This window comes from Cryphonectria parasitica (assembly GCF_011745365.1).
Source record: "Cryphonectria parasitica EP155 unplaced genomic scaffold M406scaffold_4, whole genome shotgun sequence".
NCBI classification, from domain to species: Eukaryota; Fungi; Ascomycota; class Sordariomycetes; order Diaporthales; family Cryphonectriaceae; genus Cryphonectria; species Cryphonectria parasitica.
Genome location: NW_024468912.1, coordinates 3,464,560 through 3,482,062, shown reverse-complemented (window position 1 = coordinate 3,482,062; position 17,503 = coordinate 3,464,560). Strand labels below are relative to the sequence as shown.

The window sequence follows — 17,503 nt, the reverse complement described above, 5'->3', positions numbered from 1 at the left end:
TTGAATGCTGGGGCGTTTGACAGTAAGTATTTAAGTATACTTATGATGTAACTTTGATGCAGTGCGTCTCTAAAATCAGCCCTGTTATGCAGGAGGCCCTCCACACACAATTCCTCTAGAAAGTACCACAGTACCTAATGGAGATGGGCACCGGCTCACTGCAAGCAATCCAACCAATAGCAGTGCGCTTCTTTGACATATTAGGCAGATTCAAAACACCTGAGGAGACAAACACTCAACGTATCAGTTTCTGTGTGCTCATTTTACAATTCTCTCTCCATCTCCACGCGGAATCCGCGGTTGGTCAAACTTGTCACAACAAGCCTATTGTCGCCAGGATCTGCATTCAGCTCAAAAACGAAGTCATCGATGCTGTCAAACCCATAAGGAAATCTGTCCATGTTGGCCCAAGTCTGACAGCTCTGCCCAGGCCAAGCAAATTGCGCATCATTCTCTGCAGCGGACTCGGCAGTCCCAGCATCGAAGACAACTCGCCACGCCCAGATGGCCTGGGTATCATTCACTTCTGTATGGAGGCCTGTAGGATACAGGCGTGGCCGCACAGGCGCCCCGGATCCAGCGATCGCGGAGGATGCGTACAGATCGCCTACATCGTGGCCGCGGACGATCCAGTTGGAGATGTTCAGGCCTGGACCGTCATCTACTGAGAGCGTGATGCTTGAGCCAGACGACGCATCTGTGAACGTGCTAGTCATCCCCGTTGCGGCTACCTCGTCCTTGCCGGCTTGCTCGATCGCTGGAAGCAGGATAGTGAGAAGCTGGGAAAGTATCGAGAAGCTCAACTGGAAGTCTGCCTCAGATCCTGCGGTCAGGATGGTGACTACCAAGTCATAGTCAGGAATCAAACAAAGCTTCGAGTGGTAGTCTCCAATATCGCCGCCTTTGGTGTACAGCTCTATGAGTCGATCGTCCGCTGTCTGTGTTAAGTACGAACGTGAAATTTGGTCAGCCGGTGTGCACCGTCGAGACTGCTATCTCGCGTCACGCTACTCACCAAATTTGTGGATCGAAGGATTTCCCACGGCGCTCCCATACTTCTTCCAAGAGTCGAAGTTGAAGAGACCGGTTTCAGCCATTTTCTTGTTCCGGATGAGCCGAGAAGGCTGCCATTGAGAATCGCCGAGCCTAATGTGATCAAGTCGTTTGGAGTGGAGTAGAAGCCTCCAACGCTGGTTGATGAGACGTTAGCAAAATCATGCAAGAAGCACGATCGAGAAAGCCTCTACTTCTTACGGCGTGTCCCATCCCAAATCAACACCCCACCAGTCCTCCTCGACACCTTCGCTGGGAATGAAGGCTTGTGACGGCGAAATCGGAGGTGTCCCGACGGTGGTATTCACCAGGCCCAAAGGGCTCAGAATGGTCTCCTGGACATAATTGCTGTAAGTCATATTCGAGACCTTCTCGAGCACAAAGCCCAATAGGACGAACCCCAGATTCGAGTACATCGGCGTAGTAAAAGGTGCGTAGACGGGATGGTGCTTGCCAAAATCATGGAAGAACTCAGAGTCAGAACAAGGCGGCAGGCCATATAAGCCCTGACACCTTGGAGTAGAATTGCTTGCGAGCGCAGGAAAGCCGAGGGATGTCCAGACTTCTGGAATGTTGGCCAGGTCCAGCATCACTACTCGCCATCAGTGACGGGCAATGAGAAATACCTCGATCCGAGTGCTTTGAAGATTGCTTGACTTACAATCTAGCCCAATCCCAGACATATGCGAAGCCAGAGCTCCGATGGTGATGTCGTCCCAGCTCACTGTAACAGCAGGGTTGCTCGCCTCACCAGTAGCCTCAAGACCCTGAAATTCCGGAATATAGTCCGTCACCACATCATCCATCTGGATGCCCACTTTGAGAATACCGAGGGCTGTGAAGATTTTCGAGATACTTCCTACGCGATAAACCGTGTTTCCATCCACATGCGTGGTCGAGTTGGCCTGTCGAACAGGGGGCGTGTAGTGTAGGTCGACCAGATGATCAGGTTCGTGCATCGACCTGACAGAGACGGAAACCGCTGAGCCTGTGAAGGGGGAGGTGAGAGTTGAGAAATACCCTTCGAACTGAGACACGGCGGACTGAACTGGTCCACTGGAAGAGGGGTTTGTGGGCGCTGGCAGGACGGAGCCAAAGGGTGGACAGTGGCCGTCGAGCCCGCCCAGAGCAGTACCCAGGAGAGAAAACATGAACCGGAGCTTTGCAAGCTCAATACTGAATTGTTGGCCTCGCATGGTGGACAAGTTGTGGGCAGCACACAGGATGATGTTTGAGGTGAAGTATTGAACAAAGAAGAGGGCGTTGAGGGCAAGAACTACTTGCCCCTGGACTTCCCTCCTGAGCATCCAGGAAAGGCAAGCATGACTGGACTCCAAGACTGGCACAATCTATTTGCCATCGGTGCCACCACGGCTCATGTCGAACGTATTACCGCACTGATGTTTACACTTGCCGCTGCTTTGCTTAGTGAGACCACCTCATAAAACTGGCACCTCTCGTTGCAGTTGTACAGGATGCCGCAAACAGCCATGAACGCAAAATCGTCCCGAGAGCAACGTTATTTTTCTTTCCTCTCAAGTGACTCGAGCAACAATGAAGTCTTGCGCCACAACATGATGTATGCGGCCAAAGGACCAGGTCAGATGACACCATAGCCTGTGGAGTGTTGTCTCATGGGAGAAGACATGATATATGCTCCAAACCCAGGACTGCACCAGGGGAGTGTAGCATGGAAGACGTCGACAGTATGATTCTCGAGACGCTGTACTGTCAGCTGAATCTTTGACGGATTCAACTTGGCCCTTATTTGAGCCACAATGCGCCTATAAATGTCTGTCCTGGGAAAGCCGAACTTCTCCTGCATTCAAGTTAGTCCCCAGTCATGAAGAGTGGGATCGTCCCCTTGCTATCCCCCAGCCTCCGCCCCCGCCGTGACGCAGAAAAGTCATGCAGGAGTCCCGGCAGATGACATCCCAGCAAGCCGCCTAAGTGTCATTGGCAAGTTGGCGATGAGCCTGCCAAGGTGACTGAGTGAGTGAGTGTGTGTGTCATTTCATTCACTGCGACTTGTAGCGTGTTGTTGCTTTCTCTCCAAAGAGCCATCTGAAAGATACGAAAATTTGGGCCCGACAAAGCTGAGCAAGTCGTGATGAATTTTTACTTATCTCGAAATTTTCAATGCGTCAGGTTTCATCAGTATCGTGGTATTATCGAAGGTGTGGTGCAGGCAGGCTTGGTTATGATGACAGGCTTTGGAGATGGATACAGTGGACGTTACATTATGCACGCGCGGTGGGGATATCTTGGGACACGTGTGGGTGGTAGCGCTTCTCGCTCTTAATTGTGCCCTGTCACGCCTGTCTTGCCCGTCACGACGGTGAACCCTAGAATTCAGGGTCCAGGCTCAGGTGGGTTAGGGCTCTGAAGTTAGGGCCTGGGTTGAGCCTGAAAGTGGGTTCCGTTGGGCCCAAAACACCTGGTCCTGCGACTACCAGAGGCGACGGGCGCCTGACCACATCGCTGTGGTGACGGCAGCGTAGAGTGGAGTCCTCTACCACTGAGGAGGAAACAGTAGACGAGCGGGCTTCGGACTTATGCTTTTGGTGACCCCATCTCCATCCTCATCTCCAACCTCCAACCTCCATGTTTGAAAGAGTCGACGTCGATCGACGCCCTCAACTTCTGACCGTTGAGACCAGAGACATTCTCGACAATCTCGATGTTTGAATTCGGAATCACCTCTTCCACCTGCCCATCCGTACGTATGCGCAGCATAGCTCCAGAGCTCGGGAGCTCATTCAGAACTACAGTCTGTTCATTGTATTTGTGCCATTCATTATCGACCTGCTAGTTGTCCCAATCTGGGACGTTACAGGTCGCCTGAAACAAAGTTTGAGCAACAAATAGCCATCAACGCAGGCTTGAAGTTCTATCACACGACCAGTTGCTCAACAAGAATTCAAGCACGACCCTGACACGGGCGCAGCATCAACTCTCGTCTGCGAGGCTTTCAGAAGCCAGAGTCGATCTTCGTTTCTGTGGTCACTTCCGACACCCCTTGGCCCATCGACCTAGGACGACACATCGGGACCACGGGCATATAGTGCTCAAGAAGGCTGAGGAGAAAATCACAATGCAGGCACCGGGCCCCTCGCAGCGCTCTTTGCGACGGTCTCCAGGTGCTGAGCCTGGACCTCCTCCAAATGTTCCTGTACGGTCCATCTCGCCAGCTGTCGGTCTCCCATCAAGCGTGCAGCCCCGATCATCAACAGCATCGTCAAGATCAAATCATTCGAGTCATAGCAATGAAAGAAATAGCGGGAACCCTAAAAGGCCAGGTGTGAGTTGCCCCCCTCTTCCCCTATCTTTTCCCCAACGTACCAGCTTGCGTATGTCTGTTCTATTCTTGTTCATGCGATCATGCGTGCAGTTGGCACGACGGAACAAGCGTGAATAGACCTCGCAACCCATCCTTCAAACTCGTTCCAACCGCTTTGCGCATCTGTGTACTCTTCTTGGAGAAACTCGAATGCATATGCTGACACTAGAGACCATGCCTCAGACTTCATCAAGTGGAAGTGCCTCCTCCGTGCCCCTATCTCAAATCGAAAAGAGCGTGACGCATCTCCTCGTCGCCACGAAACAACTTCTCGAGACTTTAACACAATGGTCGCGCGGCCAGGCCACAGACACGCAGGTGTCGGACGTCTACGTCAGGCTGGGCTATGAGTTCAACATGGCGTGCCGCGCCTTCACAGCCATTAATGTCGACACGTCCGACCTCGGAAACGTCCCCGAGCTCCTACGAAATATTCTTGAAGCTACGCTGAGCCAGGAGGCAAGCACCGAGAGCCTCGAGAAGTACCTTCCACGCATAAGAGACATCATAATCAATTTGCTGCACGGCCTGAAGAGGAAACAGCAAAAATTACGGCAAAAGTCATCACGAGACAAGGAGAACGGCGGTGAGCCCTCACTCGGGCGCGTGACGAGCACAACCACCAATGGAACCAACTCGGGACTGTCCAATCTGATAGCTGAGGGTCTGGACAATGGCTTCCGGCCGGCTAGCCGTCTTGGACCGGATGAGGGCCCGAGCAGGGGAAGTGGCTCTCCTCGCAGGTTTCAGTCCCAGCGAGACGATACTCGCGTGACTGTTGCTTCCGAAAAGTCTTCTCTATCGAGCGATACAATGCAGAACCTCCCAGTCGTTCCTCCGTACCCACCAGAAGAGTCCATGCCGGCTGGCTCCCGTCCCGAGGAGCTCGATTCGTTCCCACCGCCGCCTCCTCCACCCAAATCGTCCACTCAAAGCGCCTTGGCGGCACTGCAGAGAGGAGGAGATCTGGAGCGTCGAGCCTCGCGAAGATACTCCGCCTATCAGATCTCGAAGCATCTGGGCAGTGGCGCCAATGGCGTGCCCATGCTGCCTTCGCAGAACACACCGATACCCAATCGTGGGAGGGGTGAAGTGAGGGAGTCGTTGCGGGCGGTTCAAATACGGGAAACATTACGAAAGGACAAGAAGAGCGAAGGCTCGAGCGGCCACAAGGCCACAGCATCCGAATCACCAGTACGCGTGCCGAGCCGAGTCTCTGAAGAAAAGGATGAGTCGTCAAGGCTGGAAAGCCCGGCGGCGACGCAGCCGCCTGAAGAACAATATAGGCCGAGTGCAACCTTGAACGGCCCCCTCCCGGACGTTGTTCCAAGTATCGCCACGGGAGACGAGGAGACTACGGCAAAGGCCGAACCCCAGACGGAGCCGGCGCCCGTTCCGGAGAAACCCGCAACACCAACAGCGGAAAAGCAGGCCTCGAGCTTCATGCTCGACTCGTCACCTCCGGGCACACCCTCCAAGGACCTCACGCTGTTCCTGCAGTACAAGTCCAAGGTCAAGAAATTTGTGCTACCAGGTGGACACAGCGAGCTATCGATCGGGAGGTTGCAGCTCGCCTTTATCGAAAAGTTCTCCTGGAATACCCACGCCAACGGCGCGGATCTACCCGAGATTTATATCCAGGATCCCGTCTCCGGGGTACGGCACGAGCTTGAGGATTTGTCGGACATCAAGGATCGGACTGTGTTGGCCTTGAACGTGGAGGCGCTGGACGAGATCAAGAAGCACGTTGACGATGGGTTAGGCTCCATTAAGCACCTCATCGAGACCGTGAAGGTCAATGTCGATGAGCAGAGCGCGGCTCTGCAGCGGGTCTCGGAGCGTCAGTCAGAAGCTGCCAAGGAGATTGCGCGACTCGCAGCTGCGCCTCCCACGCTGCCATCCGACTCGCCCAGGTCTACCAGTGTTGGTCCGGGACGCAAGCTGAAGGGCGGCCAGTCAGGCGAGATCCAAGGCCTGCGTAGAGATCTCGCGGTGCTCCGGCAGACCTACACTAACTTCCAGGCCGAGGTGGAGGACTCGATGAACACACTGCGCAATAAGGCAAACTCGGTCAAGGCTGCCGCCGCCAAGGCTTCCCTTCCGGACGTCGAAGGAGGTTCCGGCTATGCTTACGTGTCTAAGGGCCGGAAGCAGCTCAACACCGACTCGGATCGCCTTGTCAACAAGGTCGATGATCTTCAGGATCTGGTGGAGGATCTCCGCAAGGATGTGGTGCACCGTGGTGTGCGCCCACGTCCTCGACAGCTCGAGACTGTGGCCAAGGACATACAGGCGGCCATGAAGGAGCTCAAGAAGATGGAAGAGTACATGAAGCGCGAGAAGCCCGTGTGGACCAAGATCTGGGAGAAGGAGCTCGAGGACGTGTGCAACGGCCGTGACGAGGTGAAGCTGATGGAAGACCTGATGGCCGACCTGCAGGATGATCTCGAGAAGGCCAGCGAGACATTCGCCCTCGTAGAGCAGGCCACCAAGGAGCAGATGAAGGATGTCAATGCCGGCAGCACCAGTCCCACTATCACCCGCCAGTTCTCCCGAGGGCTGACCCACATTGCCACCAACATCAGCGTGGACCCTAGCGAAGCCAAGGAGGGGGTCTTGGGCGAGGTGCGGGCTCTGCAGCCCAACCACGAGGACCGCATGGAGGCTATCGAGAGGGCAGAAAAGCTCCGCCAGAAGGAGCTCGCGACACGCAGCGAGAATCCAATCAAGAAGGAGCTGGTCGCCTTTGTATCAGAGGGCAAGCTCAAGAAGAGCGGCGGTTTCGAAGAGGTCGAGAGGACCCGCAAGGCAAAGGACGACATGATCCGGAAGCAAGTCTGGGAGAGAATGAACGGGGTCGCGGCTGACGATGTCGGCGGCGAGGGAGAATACCCCGAGGCAGACGATTTTGACGATGCCGAGATGGCAGAGGAGGATGAGGAAGGAGAAGAAGGTGTGGAAGGGGAGACGGCCGTCGAGGACGCCGAGGAGCCCGAGGCGCACGCTGAAGGAGAGGCTGAGGAGAAACCAGCTGCTTGAGTTGTCAAACCTCCAAAGATTATGCCGACGGCTTGGCGATTGCAGCAGGCGTCTCAACCAAAGGGGCTCCTCACCTAATGACAATCTGAAGACGAAACGGAAAGGGGACTGTCTCTTTCTTTTGCAGCGCTGCACTCACAAGCACGGCGTTTCATACTATTTTACCCCGGCGTGCCTTTTTTTTTTTTTTTTTTTTTTTTTTTTTTTTCGCGCTTTTCTTTCATGCTTCGGAATGTTCTGCTTTTAATGTCTACATCAACACACCATCACTATCTTCTGTTTCATACCTATATCCCCCATATCATCATTGGCGCCGGCGGGCTGTTCAGTTTACAGCACCACTACGTGGGGAGGACCTCTCTACGACTTTGTTTTCCATTTTTTTTTTCCTCTTCTCCTTCTTGTTCTTTTTTTTTTTTTTTTTTTTGGATCAGCAATTGTGTATAGCAGCGCCTGCCATTGCGTTTCTTTGACCTGGATCGATTGTTTGGATCCATTGTAAGGCTAAGGAACAGGTGGATATCTAACGTGACACGGTGATAATCTTAAGTTTATATTCTCCCACGTGTTCCGTTCCGTGAATGAGTGACGAGTCCAAGCATTATCTTCATCATTCCTAACAGATCCGAGAGATCATGACTGCAAGTGTGAGCATGGATACCAAGCATTCCGTCGGACATTCTTCAATGAACCTCAAGTACACCCCGGCGCAACTCAGACAAGAGAGGCATACATTACGGGATTTGTGATTTAGACTCGGCGGAGTACAGGGCGCGAAACCTCCGGGCAACGCACGCACAAGAACAGCCCGTGAAACCTATCCACCGCACGCACAGAGCTCCTGAGCACCATGAACACGAACATGATATGTGTCGGTGCTGAAGCACGGCCTTTCTCGGATAAAGTTCCTGGCCGAGGAGACGACGAGGAAGACTTCTGCCGAGAGGGTTGGCGTAAGGTTCTCTGGGCACCGGTGTCCGCCAGTAATGTCCGGAGGGACCGTAGTAGAAGGGTGAATACTGAGAATGTCTCAAGCCAAGAGACTTCGTGGGTAGGGTTGGGTATATAACATTGTTGCCTCGATCCTCGACCGGGAGATATTATAGGGGCTCATGCTTGAGGTTCCTTTCTACCATCACTCACCGCTCTGTCCAACTCTACCGAGACACATTGATTACTATTATCATTATTTTCTATTCTTTAACCAAAAAAAATCAGCATACTTTCAAGTCTGGGCATCTTTTTTCTTCAAGATGGCTCCCGGTTTGACAGAAGAGCACTTGGAGCCCCCAGTCTCCCCTGCCAAGACCAAAGTCCTCAACACAACGATGGTCGAGAGCCAAGCGGACAAAAGCACCACCGTCCCCATCACCAATGGCAAGCGCTCTGTCGAGGATGTTGTCACGGAAGATGAGCCCGCCGTGGTGAAGAAGGGGAAATATGATGCCATCCCTGGCCCTCTTGGTCTGGCATCGGCTTCACTTGAGGGCAAGGTGGCGTTGGTTACTGGTGCAGGTGAGTTTGAACTCTCTCTCTCTTTCTCTCTCAATGGCTCTTGTCAATCGCACCATCTGCCCTGTATTTTCTGCAACACCGTTCTTTGTTGTCTCTTGAGATTCCCTGGGTCGTTCATGTCCATGCCGTTCCCGGGGCGTTGAGCCGGACTCCGGGTGGGGATGTCCGGTTCGCCGCCGGCCCGCCCGGGACACCCGCGACATAAGACTTACCAAGGAGAGATGAATGATTTTCACTTCCACTACACATTTGAAGAAGGAAAAAAGAAAGAAAACGGTCGCGTATGAAGGAATTTGATTAACTAAGAAACATTTCCCGCACCAGGTCGAGGCATAGGCCGCGAGATGGCGCTCGAGCTCGGCCGCCGCGGGGCCAAGGTGATTGTGAACTACGCCAGCAGCCTCTCGTCAGCCGAGGAAGTAGTATCCGCCATCAAGGCCACAGGCACGGACGCCACGGCCATCCAGGCCGACGTGTCGGACGTGGACCAGATCGTGCGGCTCTTCGCCTCGGCGCGCCAGGCCTGGGGCCGGCTCGACGTGGTGTGCTCCAACTCGGGCGTGGTCTCGTTCGGGCACGTGGGCGACGTGACGCCCGAGGAGTTTGACCGCGTGTTTGGCGTCAACACACGGGGCCAATTCTTTGTGGCCCGCGAGGCGTACCGGACGCTCGAGGTCGGCGGGCGGCTGATCCTCATGGGGAGCATCACGGGCCAGGCCAAGGCGGTGCCGCGGCATGCCGTGTACTCGGGGAGCAAAGGGGCCATCGAGACGTTTGTGCGGTGCATGGCTGTGGATTTTGGGGATAAGAAGATTACCGTCAATGCGATTGCGCCTGGAGGGATCAAGACGGATATGTATCATGCGGTTTGTCGGGAGTATATTCCTCAGGGGGATGGGCTGGATGATGAGGGGGTCGATGAGGTAAAGTGCACTCCTTTTTTTTCTTCTTTCTTTTTCTTTTCCTTCTTTCTTTTTGCTTCCCCGCCCTGGGCCCCTCCTCTTCCATACGACTCCCGTGTCCAAGAGGCAAAAGAGAGAGAGAGAGAGAGAGAGAGAGAGAAAGAGAGAGAGAAAGAGAGCGCTGACACTTTCTTTGTTGCAGTTTGCTGCTGGCTGGTCTCCCATGCACCGTGTTGGTCTTCCCATCGATATCGCCAGGGTCGTCTGCTTCCTCGCATCGCAAGATGGTGAGTGGATTAACGGCAAGGTCCTCGGTATTGATGGTGCTGCTTGTATGTAATTGTAGATATTATTGGACGGTTATGTTATAGAAGAGATTGTCAGATTCCGAAATTACAGTTTTTCCCCCGTGTTCCATTGATCGATAAATGCCAAAGACCGATTCACACACACATTGTTTTCCTACCTAAATTACCTTAGGGAACGCAGTATGGAAGCAGAGGCTGCTCGTTCCTCACATACAAAGGATGACGGGGCTGTCCGCTGCCCGTACAACCAAGACACAAAAGGTCTCCAGCACCACCAGTAAGCCCTCGACAAAGACACGCTGCTCTCTGCACTCCTTGATGCCGCAGAGTCCCCGGCACGTTACCCCAGGCACACACAACGTGTGTGAACCGGCCAGCAGCGTACCGGAGCCAATAGTCAGCCAAGAGGAACTCAGTGAGGCTGTCATCTTTGCCGTCCATCGTTGTTGCCGCCAGACGCTTCTTCAGGTCCACCGGAGACGTCGCCCGCAGGCCCCACAGGTTAAAGATACAGATGCCCCCGAACCCGTCCCGGCGTGCGAAGGCTATACACCGCCTAGTGGTCGGGTCGTCAGCCTGCGCGTCGGCAGTGCTTGGGTTCAGCATGACGAAGGCGAGGGTGGCAAGGGCTGGGTCCCATATTCGGGTGAGCCACCAGCGATATTTCTGGCAGGGAGAGACATAGGCGTCTTTGGCTACGTTCTCTGGCTGCCGTATTGCTGGGATTCTCTCGCTCGTGTTCTCTTCTCTCTGTCTTTCTTGGGTGGTTGTTCCTGATGCCTCCTCGGTCCCCGTATCAAGTCCTGAGAACGGCATCACTCTTTAGTCCACGTGTGGAGCAGCACGCAAGTGGAGTGCTGAATTTAATAGAACAGTAGAAAGGACTGGTATTAACAAATGACATGAAAATACAGAATGGATTCTTTCCCTCCACAGGTAAGAGCGTGTACTTGTCCCATAGAATCGTAGTGAAGAAGTGCCGCTGAACATTGACTGGAGGCCTAAAGCGGGGTCACGAACAAGGGAACGCCGGTGGTTGTTGAGTAGTTGGCCAGGGGTTGCAAGGCAGGCGCATTCGGCGGGTTATGTACCCTGCAAGCTCCAGCATAGGCCTGCCAACTTGTTCTGTTTAGGGTCAAGCCTGGCCCATTTACCAACTCCTTCGTCTCCTTCTCGTTATCTCCTCCTCGTCGCCTTTCAGAATGTCAAGAACTCGAAGCTGAGCCAACATGGACCCCACAAGGATGTCGAAATCCTTGGAGACCAGCTGACAGATAACGTTGCTGACAGCAGACAGTAAATAATATGTGTGGCTATCAAATCACAGAGGCTCTTTTGATCCCCTTCCCCTATGGTCAACTTGGACCCAACGTCTTCTCTTCAACGGACAAGAAGGCATTCGTGTCGGGATGGCTTTCATGACCTTAGCAGACAAGGACAAGATGTACTCGACCAAGGCACTCGTCATACGGATCATCCTTGGTCTCCTTCTTCTGGCTCTCGGTCGTTTCTTCTACCGGCTGTACAAAGTCAGGACGCTGTTCAGAGACGCAGCCCGGAAACATGGCGTCGTAAGTACACACCAAGAAATCATTACCTGGTCTGAGGGGGAGGGAAAGCAATCATGGCATGACTGACACGATAGTATGGATAGCGAATGCCACCACATTCGTTCTGGCTCGGCCACCTGGCAATCATGGGAAAGACAATCATGAAGTACCCCCCCGATCTACTCTCAATGATCATCCCCAAGCTTCTCGCCGATGACTACCCTGAAGTTGTCTCGCAGGGACTTATTTATATGGATTCCTGGCCCTTTGGGTACCCAATCGTGGCCGTCTTCAACCCAGACATGATCGCCCAGTTCACTCAGGATGTTTCCCTGCCAAAACACCCGACGATGGCCATGGAGTTTACGCCTCTTACCGGGTGCAAAGACATTCTGAATCTCGAGGGGAAGGAGTGGAGGATGTGGAGGTCCATTTTCAACCCAGGTTTCTCCGTAAAGAACCTGATGGCCCTCATCCCTTCCTTTCTGGAGGAGATTGATGTGTTTAGAGACTGGCTCCTAGAGGTGGCCGACTCGGATCAGGTCGTGCCTCTGGACGACCGGGCCAGCGCCCTCGCCACTGATGTTATAGGCCGAGCAACACTGTAAGTGGCACTGCTTCGAGAGGATTTGGGTCTTTCTTTGGATACAGAAAGTTGCTGAATTTTTTTTTTCTCTTCCTCTGTACTTTTCGATTTTGAAGAGGTATACGACTAGACTGCCAAGTGCGCAAGAATGTCCTCTTTGAAACCCTGAAAAACCAGATCAAGCAACTCATCGTCGACGGAAGCCCAGCAAGCATCTTGAAACAGATCAACCCCTTCAGGCCCTTTCGCATACGCAAGAACAACCGTGTGATGCAAGAATTCCTCGGACCACTCATCCAGGAGGCTGTGATCAAGCACAACAACAATCAGGACAGTGGCTCATCCGCCGAGAAGGAGGAACCTAAGACGATCATGTCGCTCGCTGTCAAGGCCTATGCCAACGAGGCACAACAGACCCCAGCCAAGGGCACGACCCCCCAGGTAGACGCAACCTTTGTGGACTTCGCCATTGCCCAGTTCAAGATCTTCATCCTGGCCGGCCACGATACAACATCCTCCGCCCTGTCATTCGCATACCACCTCCTCGGCAAACACCCAGCAGCCCTCAGGGCCATCCGCACCGAGCACGACAGCGTTCTCGGCCGGGACCCAAGCCAGGCCAGAGCCGCCCTCGCCGCCAACCCACAACTCCTCAACCAGCTCCCTTACACCTCCGCCGTAATCAAGGAGTCCCTTCGCCTCTTCCCACCCGTCGCCACGGTACGCATGGGGTCCGATGATTTCTTCCTCGTCCACCCAGAGACAGGCCAACGATTCCCGACCACGGAGATGATGCTTCTCAGCTGCCACATAGCCGCACACCGCGATCCAGACTTCTGGCCCCGCCCGGATGAGTTTGTGCCTGAACGCTGGCTGGCACGCGAGGGCGATGCTTTGCATGTGCGTAAGAATGCCTTTCGCCCCTTCGAGCTGGGGCCGCGCGGCTGCATCGGTCAGGAGCTCGCGCAGCTCGAGCTGCGGGCCATCCTGGCCATGACAATCCGGGAGTTTGAGATTCGGAGTGTCTATGCTGAGAACGACCCGGAGTGGATGGGAGATAAGTGTTATCCGTGCTGCGTTCCGGGGGAGTTCTCGACGGGGCATCCGAGGAAGTCTTTGCCTGTGAGGGTGACGAGACGGGTTTGCTCGCCTCAAGAGGCGGAAGTTTGAGAATTCGTAAGATCTGAGGTGTGCAGAGATGCAATCGCTCTGTACAGCCTATAATCACACACATATTGTTCAAGTTTTTGAAATCAATAAAGAGTTGTGGTTGCCATTGAACAAAATGATCATCCTTCATTCATACTTTCTCAGTCTCGTGACCTCAGTCGTAGGCTCAACTACTCCCTCTTCTTCTCATTGCGAAAGCCAGCAAGCATCGACTCCAGTTCGTCTTGACGCTTCAGAGCATCCTCGAAAGTAGCATATCTACCCTCCTCCCCATCTGCAAACGCCTCATACAGCGCCCCAATATTCCTCGCCGGCATCGGGAGACTCTCCTGCCACGCCTCCCACTTCCACTCGACAGGCTGCACCGTATCCGTCGCTCTGTCATGTAGCTGGATCAGGAACTCGCCTCCTACACCGGCGTGCGGCCACACGGGCGCCATGAGACGCACGCTGCCCTTCTCGCCGCTGATGACCCATGACAAGGCTGGTTCTTCAGACTCGGGAAAGGTGGCGCCGCTGCGCCAGGTTGCCAGGAGGGTTGCATCTTCTCTAGCGACTGGGGAAGCTGGGATGGAGGCGGATAGGGCGAGCAGGTCGGGCACGTTGGTCGGGAGTTCTTCGAGGGTGTTTCCTGCTGTGTCTACGACTCGGACGGTTGGTCGCTGGATTTGCATTACGGCGTGGATGTCTGTCACGTCCTTGAAGATAGACTGGACAGCATCCCACTCTAGAGGCGGTGGAAGTTAGTACCGAGTATACTTTTCTTTGACGTCCAGAGTCGGGGGAACGTCTTTCTTGAGAAACTCCCTGGATGCACTTACGATGCCCGAACCAGATAGTAAAAGGGTTCCCGCCATACTTGGTATCCGTAAAGTGCCTCGCCACAACCGGGACTGTCCCCTCCACAAAAGGCGACGCTCCCTTCTTCCCATTCATCCTAAACTCGCTATTGACGACCTTCCCAATCGTACCGCCCTCCACAATCTCCCTCACCTTGAGAATATACGGCGCCAGCCTCGCCTGCGTCCCCACCGCCGTGCGACTCCCGCTCGCCCTCGCCAGATCCCTCAGCTCCCGCGCCACGTCCGCGTTCTCGGCCAGCGGCCACTCCACCAGCACGTCCTTGCCGGCCTGCAAGCTGGGCTTGACGGCGTCGCGGTGCTTGAAGCAGCTGATGGAGCTGACGACCAGGTCGACGTCCGGGTCCGCGGCGAGGTCCGACGCGGACGTGTAGGCGCGCACGTCCTGCGGGCTGGGGAGGTGGAAGGCCTCGGCGGCGCGGCGGGCGGTCTCGGGGCTGGAGTTGAGGAGGCCGATGATCTGGAACCGGGCTTGGCCTCGGGCGGAGAGGAGGTAGGGGAGGTGGGCTTCTTTGGCCCAGCCTGATTTGGAGTTGGCGGAGAGGCCGATGAGGGCTATGCGGATGGGAGCCATGGTTTGTGTTTTTTTTTTTTTTGGGGGGGGGGGGGGGACTTGATGTTTGGGGGGTTTGGAGTGTCACTTTAGAGTAATATTCAGATGTTAAAATTGATGGACATTTGAATATACGAGGCTGATCTTTATATATATATATATATATTTCCTCTTTTCTCTCGGACTTTAAGCTACAGGCTGGTTTATGTGAGGGCTGGGTCATTCCTCATGGATCTTCGACGCAGTGACTTGTAGACGTCCCTGTTAATCATTTCACACATTATAGTGCTTGGTATAGGATTGATCCTTCCCTACGACAATATGGTAGATCATCATCTACTTCGCCGTATCTCCATGAATCCGAGCTGCCACAGCAGAACAGAGGGTCATATTTTCTCCGGTGCTGCCAGGGTTCCTCCGAGATATATGTCAGCAACGAGTCGTCATCCACCAGAACAATGAGTTTGGTATCACCGCACCACACTCTCGTATGATACACGCTCCTCCTCGACCCAGAGAAGAACCTCCGAAGAACAAATGCAATCATTGAGACTGTTTGTCCATATCACCCACGCAAGGACAACTTTGTACACCGAAGGCCGAAATCCATCCTGCGCTCGGTGTCAGCTGACAAACACGTATTAGCAGACGAGGGTTCGGATATGTCAGCAGCCTTGCAAGGTCGCTATTCTCCAGTGAGGCACTAAGTGCTGGTTTGTGTTCAATACACCGCCGCAAGAGTTTGGGACGTTGTGCACAGAGATTCTCGATTGATTGCTCAAGTATATGATTGAAGCTTTCAAACTACTCTTTTTCTGGTCCTGGACAACTCTAGCCTGAAGGTTATGCATTGGTAGATATTGCATATGCTAGAGCCCCGGTTTTTCTTTTTCTTTGGGGGAGGGCGGTCGATTGTTATGGCTCTCCTTGAATTCAATCCCTTTGGTTGATTATAGAGGTATGTATGGTGTTTGAACTCTGTACAAATCAATTCAATGTTTAGTGCCAGGAAATAAGATCATATTGGTCGTCTCTCTACGCCAACTGTGAGATCTTGTATGAGCCTTCTCCTGCTTGTGGACTTCCGCGATCTCATCAGTATACAGCTACTCCTCATTACTCTTGCAATGGCTCACAATAGAAATCAAGAAACAATAACCAGCAGACACAATGATCCTCATGTAGTATGTTTAAAGTTAGTCCTTGCTGTGATTGGATCCTCCAGCCAGAGACAACCAAAATGCAACCACATGTAGCCTTGTCAGTTTCCAGGAACAATAGAGTCAGAGACACAAAATCAAACCTGAAAATTATTTCCCGATAAATTCTGCCTCATTGTTCTATACTATTCTCCCATTCAGGCACGCCCATTCGATAGGAGAACAGGAAAAGGCATGCTTTTCCAACCGAAGTGATTCAGCGTTTGGAGTGACTGGCCTCATACCATGAATGCATCGTCCCGGAACACTATTATAGTTATTACCATTGTGATCGAGGAAAAGGAGAACAACAGCGGTCCGTTTCACTATCAGGCAGAGGTTCGTGTATGTTCCCTTTTTTTTCTGTACTCTTTCGCACTCCCTTCGACCCTCACGTGCACGGCAGCCGACCTACCGCGCAATACAACCCCTACATCTCATTGCTTCCTCCCCTAAACATGCCACGATACCCCTACTGCCCCTGTCCCAAGTGCGAGCAAAAGTCCGCCCACTCCAGACGCTGCATCTCCAGCCACTGCCTGATATGCGCCCAGAAACACGCCGACCCCACCCAGCGGCGACCCTCCCGCGCCAGGGAGGACATCGAGGCCGACTTCAACAGAATGGCAAGCGAGTACGACGAGTTCGACGACAGCCTGCATCCCTTCACCGAGACTCTGGAGCGGTTCAAGCGGTGCGAGAAGCGATTCCTGGCGATGAGCCCTTCGTCTCGGAGGCGCCGGCGGGAATCCAGCATTGCTCTGCGTGATGCGGAGGACACGTGAGTGGCCTGCTCTCTGCTCGTCATCAAAGGTTCCCCCCATGATGACTTGGGCTTTTTTTTTTTTTTTGGACCTTGCAAGGACAAAAAGTATCTGATTGCAAGGGTGGGAGATACTGTTCAGACTCTTTGATCGAGCGACAGATGTGATGATGACATACATACAGCTGAAAAGTAAGATTTCTGCTTTCCCAATTCGGAACCATCATCTGTGAGTGCCAACTAATGCCTCCGGTCTTTCAGAAGAAGAACGCGCCCAGAGAATACTGGAGAGGCTGCTCCCTCATGAGCCGAAGGCACCCAAGGGATACAAGGCAAAGAGGAACTTTGGCCAAGTGGACATCCTAGAGCCTGGAGAGAAGGAGTGGAAGCCTTATGGTGCAGGGCTGGCATACTGGTCTTTCGAGCCCGAGGAGGAGCTGGATTCTCTCGAATCTTCTGAATATCATTCTGAAACTTCCTTATCTGATTCCGAATTGGAATTCCTCAATCAACGGGTCGGTGGCAGAACTTTCGTAGGGGAGAAAAACAAGCGATAAGGGAAAAAGAAGCAGGAGATGACTTCATAGCATCAGAGATACCCAAGTAGGCTCGATGTCTCCTCAGACACGATCACTTCCTGAGAACGAGACATCAAGATCCATTTG

At 53.5% G+C, this 17,503-nt stretch overlaps 7 protein-coding genes across 7 annotated transcripts; 4 read left to right on the top strand and 3 right to left on the bottom strand.

Moving 5' to 3' along the window:
• Nucleotides 1-353: 353 nt before the first annotated feature.
• On the bottom strand, nucleotides 354-2,195 carry M406DRAFT_276974 (beta-lactamase/transpeptidase-like protein; the record flags this gene model as incomplete). Its single annotated transcript, XM_040918300.1, has 4 exons — nucleotides 1,715-2,195; nucleotides 1,255-1,645; nucleotides 1,016-1,190; nucleotides 354-938 (listed from the first exon to the last, which is right to left on the bottom strand). Coding segments are annotated over exons 1-4 (1,449 nt in total), but the record flags the coding sequence as incomplete, so codon positions are not given.
• Nucleotides 2,196-4,147: 1,952 nt separating this feature from the next.
• Nucleotides 4,148-7,432, top strand: M406DRAFT_36484 (uncharacterized protein; the record flags this gene model as incomplete). The annotated part of the gene is made up of 2 exons (XM_040924001.1): nucleotides 4,148-4,354; nucleotides 4,565-7,432. 2 exons carry the CDS (start codon nucleotides 4,148-4,150, stop codon nucleotides 7,430-7,432), a joined length of 3,075 nt encoding a protein of 1,024 aa, XP_040777583.1.
• Nucleotides 7,433-8,760: 1,328 nt separating this feature from the next.
• Nucleotides 8,761-10,189, top strand: M406DRAFT_255659 (reductase; the record flags this gene model as incomplete). Its single annotated transcript, XM_040917049.1, has 3 exons — nucleotides 8,761-8,947; nucleotides 9,272-9,870; nucleotides 10,052-10,189. The coding sequence occupies 3 exons, from the start codon at nucleotides 8,761-8,763 to the stop codon at nucleotides 10,187-10,189; spliced, it is 924 nt and encodes a 307-aa protein (XP_040777118.1).
• M406DRAFT_322259 (DUF1643-domain-containing protein) lies at nucleotides 10,182-11,086 on the bottom strand. Its single transcript, XM_040919614.1, has one exon. It carries the CDS (start codon nucleotides 10,971-10,973, stop codon nucleotides 10,326-10,328), a length of 648 nt encoding a protein of 215 aa, XP_040777117.1. The 5' UTR covers nucleotides 10,974-11,086; the 3' UTR covers nucleotides 10,182-10,325.
• Nucleotides 11,087-11,814: 728 nt separating this feature from the next.
• Nucleotides 11,815-13,463, top strand: M406DRAFT_257018 (cytochrome P450; the record flags this gene model as incomplete). Its single annotated transcript, XM_040917147.1, has 2 exons — nucleotides 11,815-12,311; nucleotides 12,410-13,463. The coding sequence occupies 2 exons, from the start codon at nucleotides 11,815-11,817 to the stop codon at nucleotides 13,461-13,463; spliced, it is 1,551 nt and encodes a 516-aa protein (XP_040777116.1).
• A 170-nt stretch (nucleotides 13,464-13,633) lies between these two features.
• M406DRAFT_257749 (NAD(P)-binding protein) lies at nucleotides 13,634-14,897 on the bottom strand (the record flags this gene model as incomplete). The annotated part of the gene is made up of 2 exons (XM_040917189.1): nucleotides 13,634-14,190; nucleotides 14,285-14,897. The coding sequence occupies 2 exons, from the start codon at nucleotides 14,895-14,897 to the stop codon at nucleotides 13,634-13,636; spliced, it is 1,170 nt and encodes a 389-aa protein (XP_040777115.1).
• A 1,424-nt stretch (nucleotides 14,898-16,321) lies between these two features.
• On the top strand, nucleotides 16,322-17,395 carry M406DRAFT_329993 (uncharacterized protein; the record flags this gene model as incomplete). Its single annotated transcript, XM_040920472.1, has 4 exons — nucleotides 16,322-16,414; nucleotides 16,567-16,856; nucleotides 16,981-17,030; nucleotides 17,100-17,395. The coding sequence occupies 4 exons, from the start codon at nucleotides 16,322-16,324 to the stop codon at nucleotides 17,393-17,395; spliced, it is 729 nt and encodes a 242-aa protein (XP_040777114.1).
• Nucleotides 17,396-17,503: the final 108 nt, after the last annotated feature.

Coding starts and splice junctions, on each gene's coding strand:
- M406DRAFT_322259 (XM_040919614.1), bottom strand. CDS start 10,973: ATGCCGTTCTCAGGACTTGATACGGGGACCGAGGAGGCATCAGGAACA.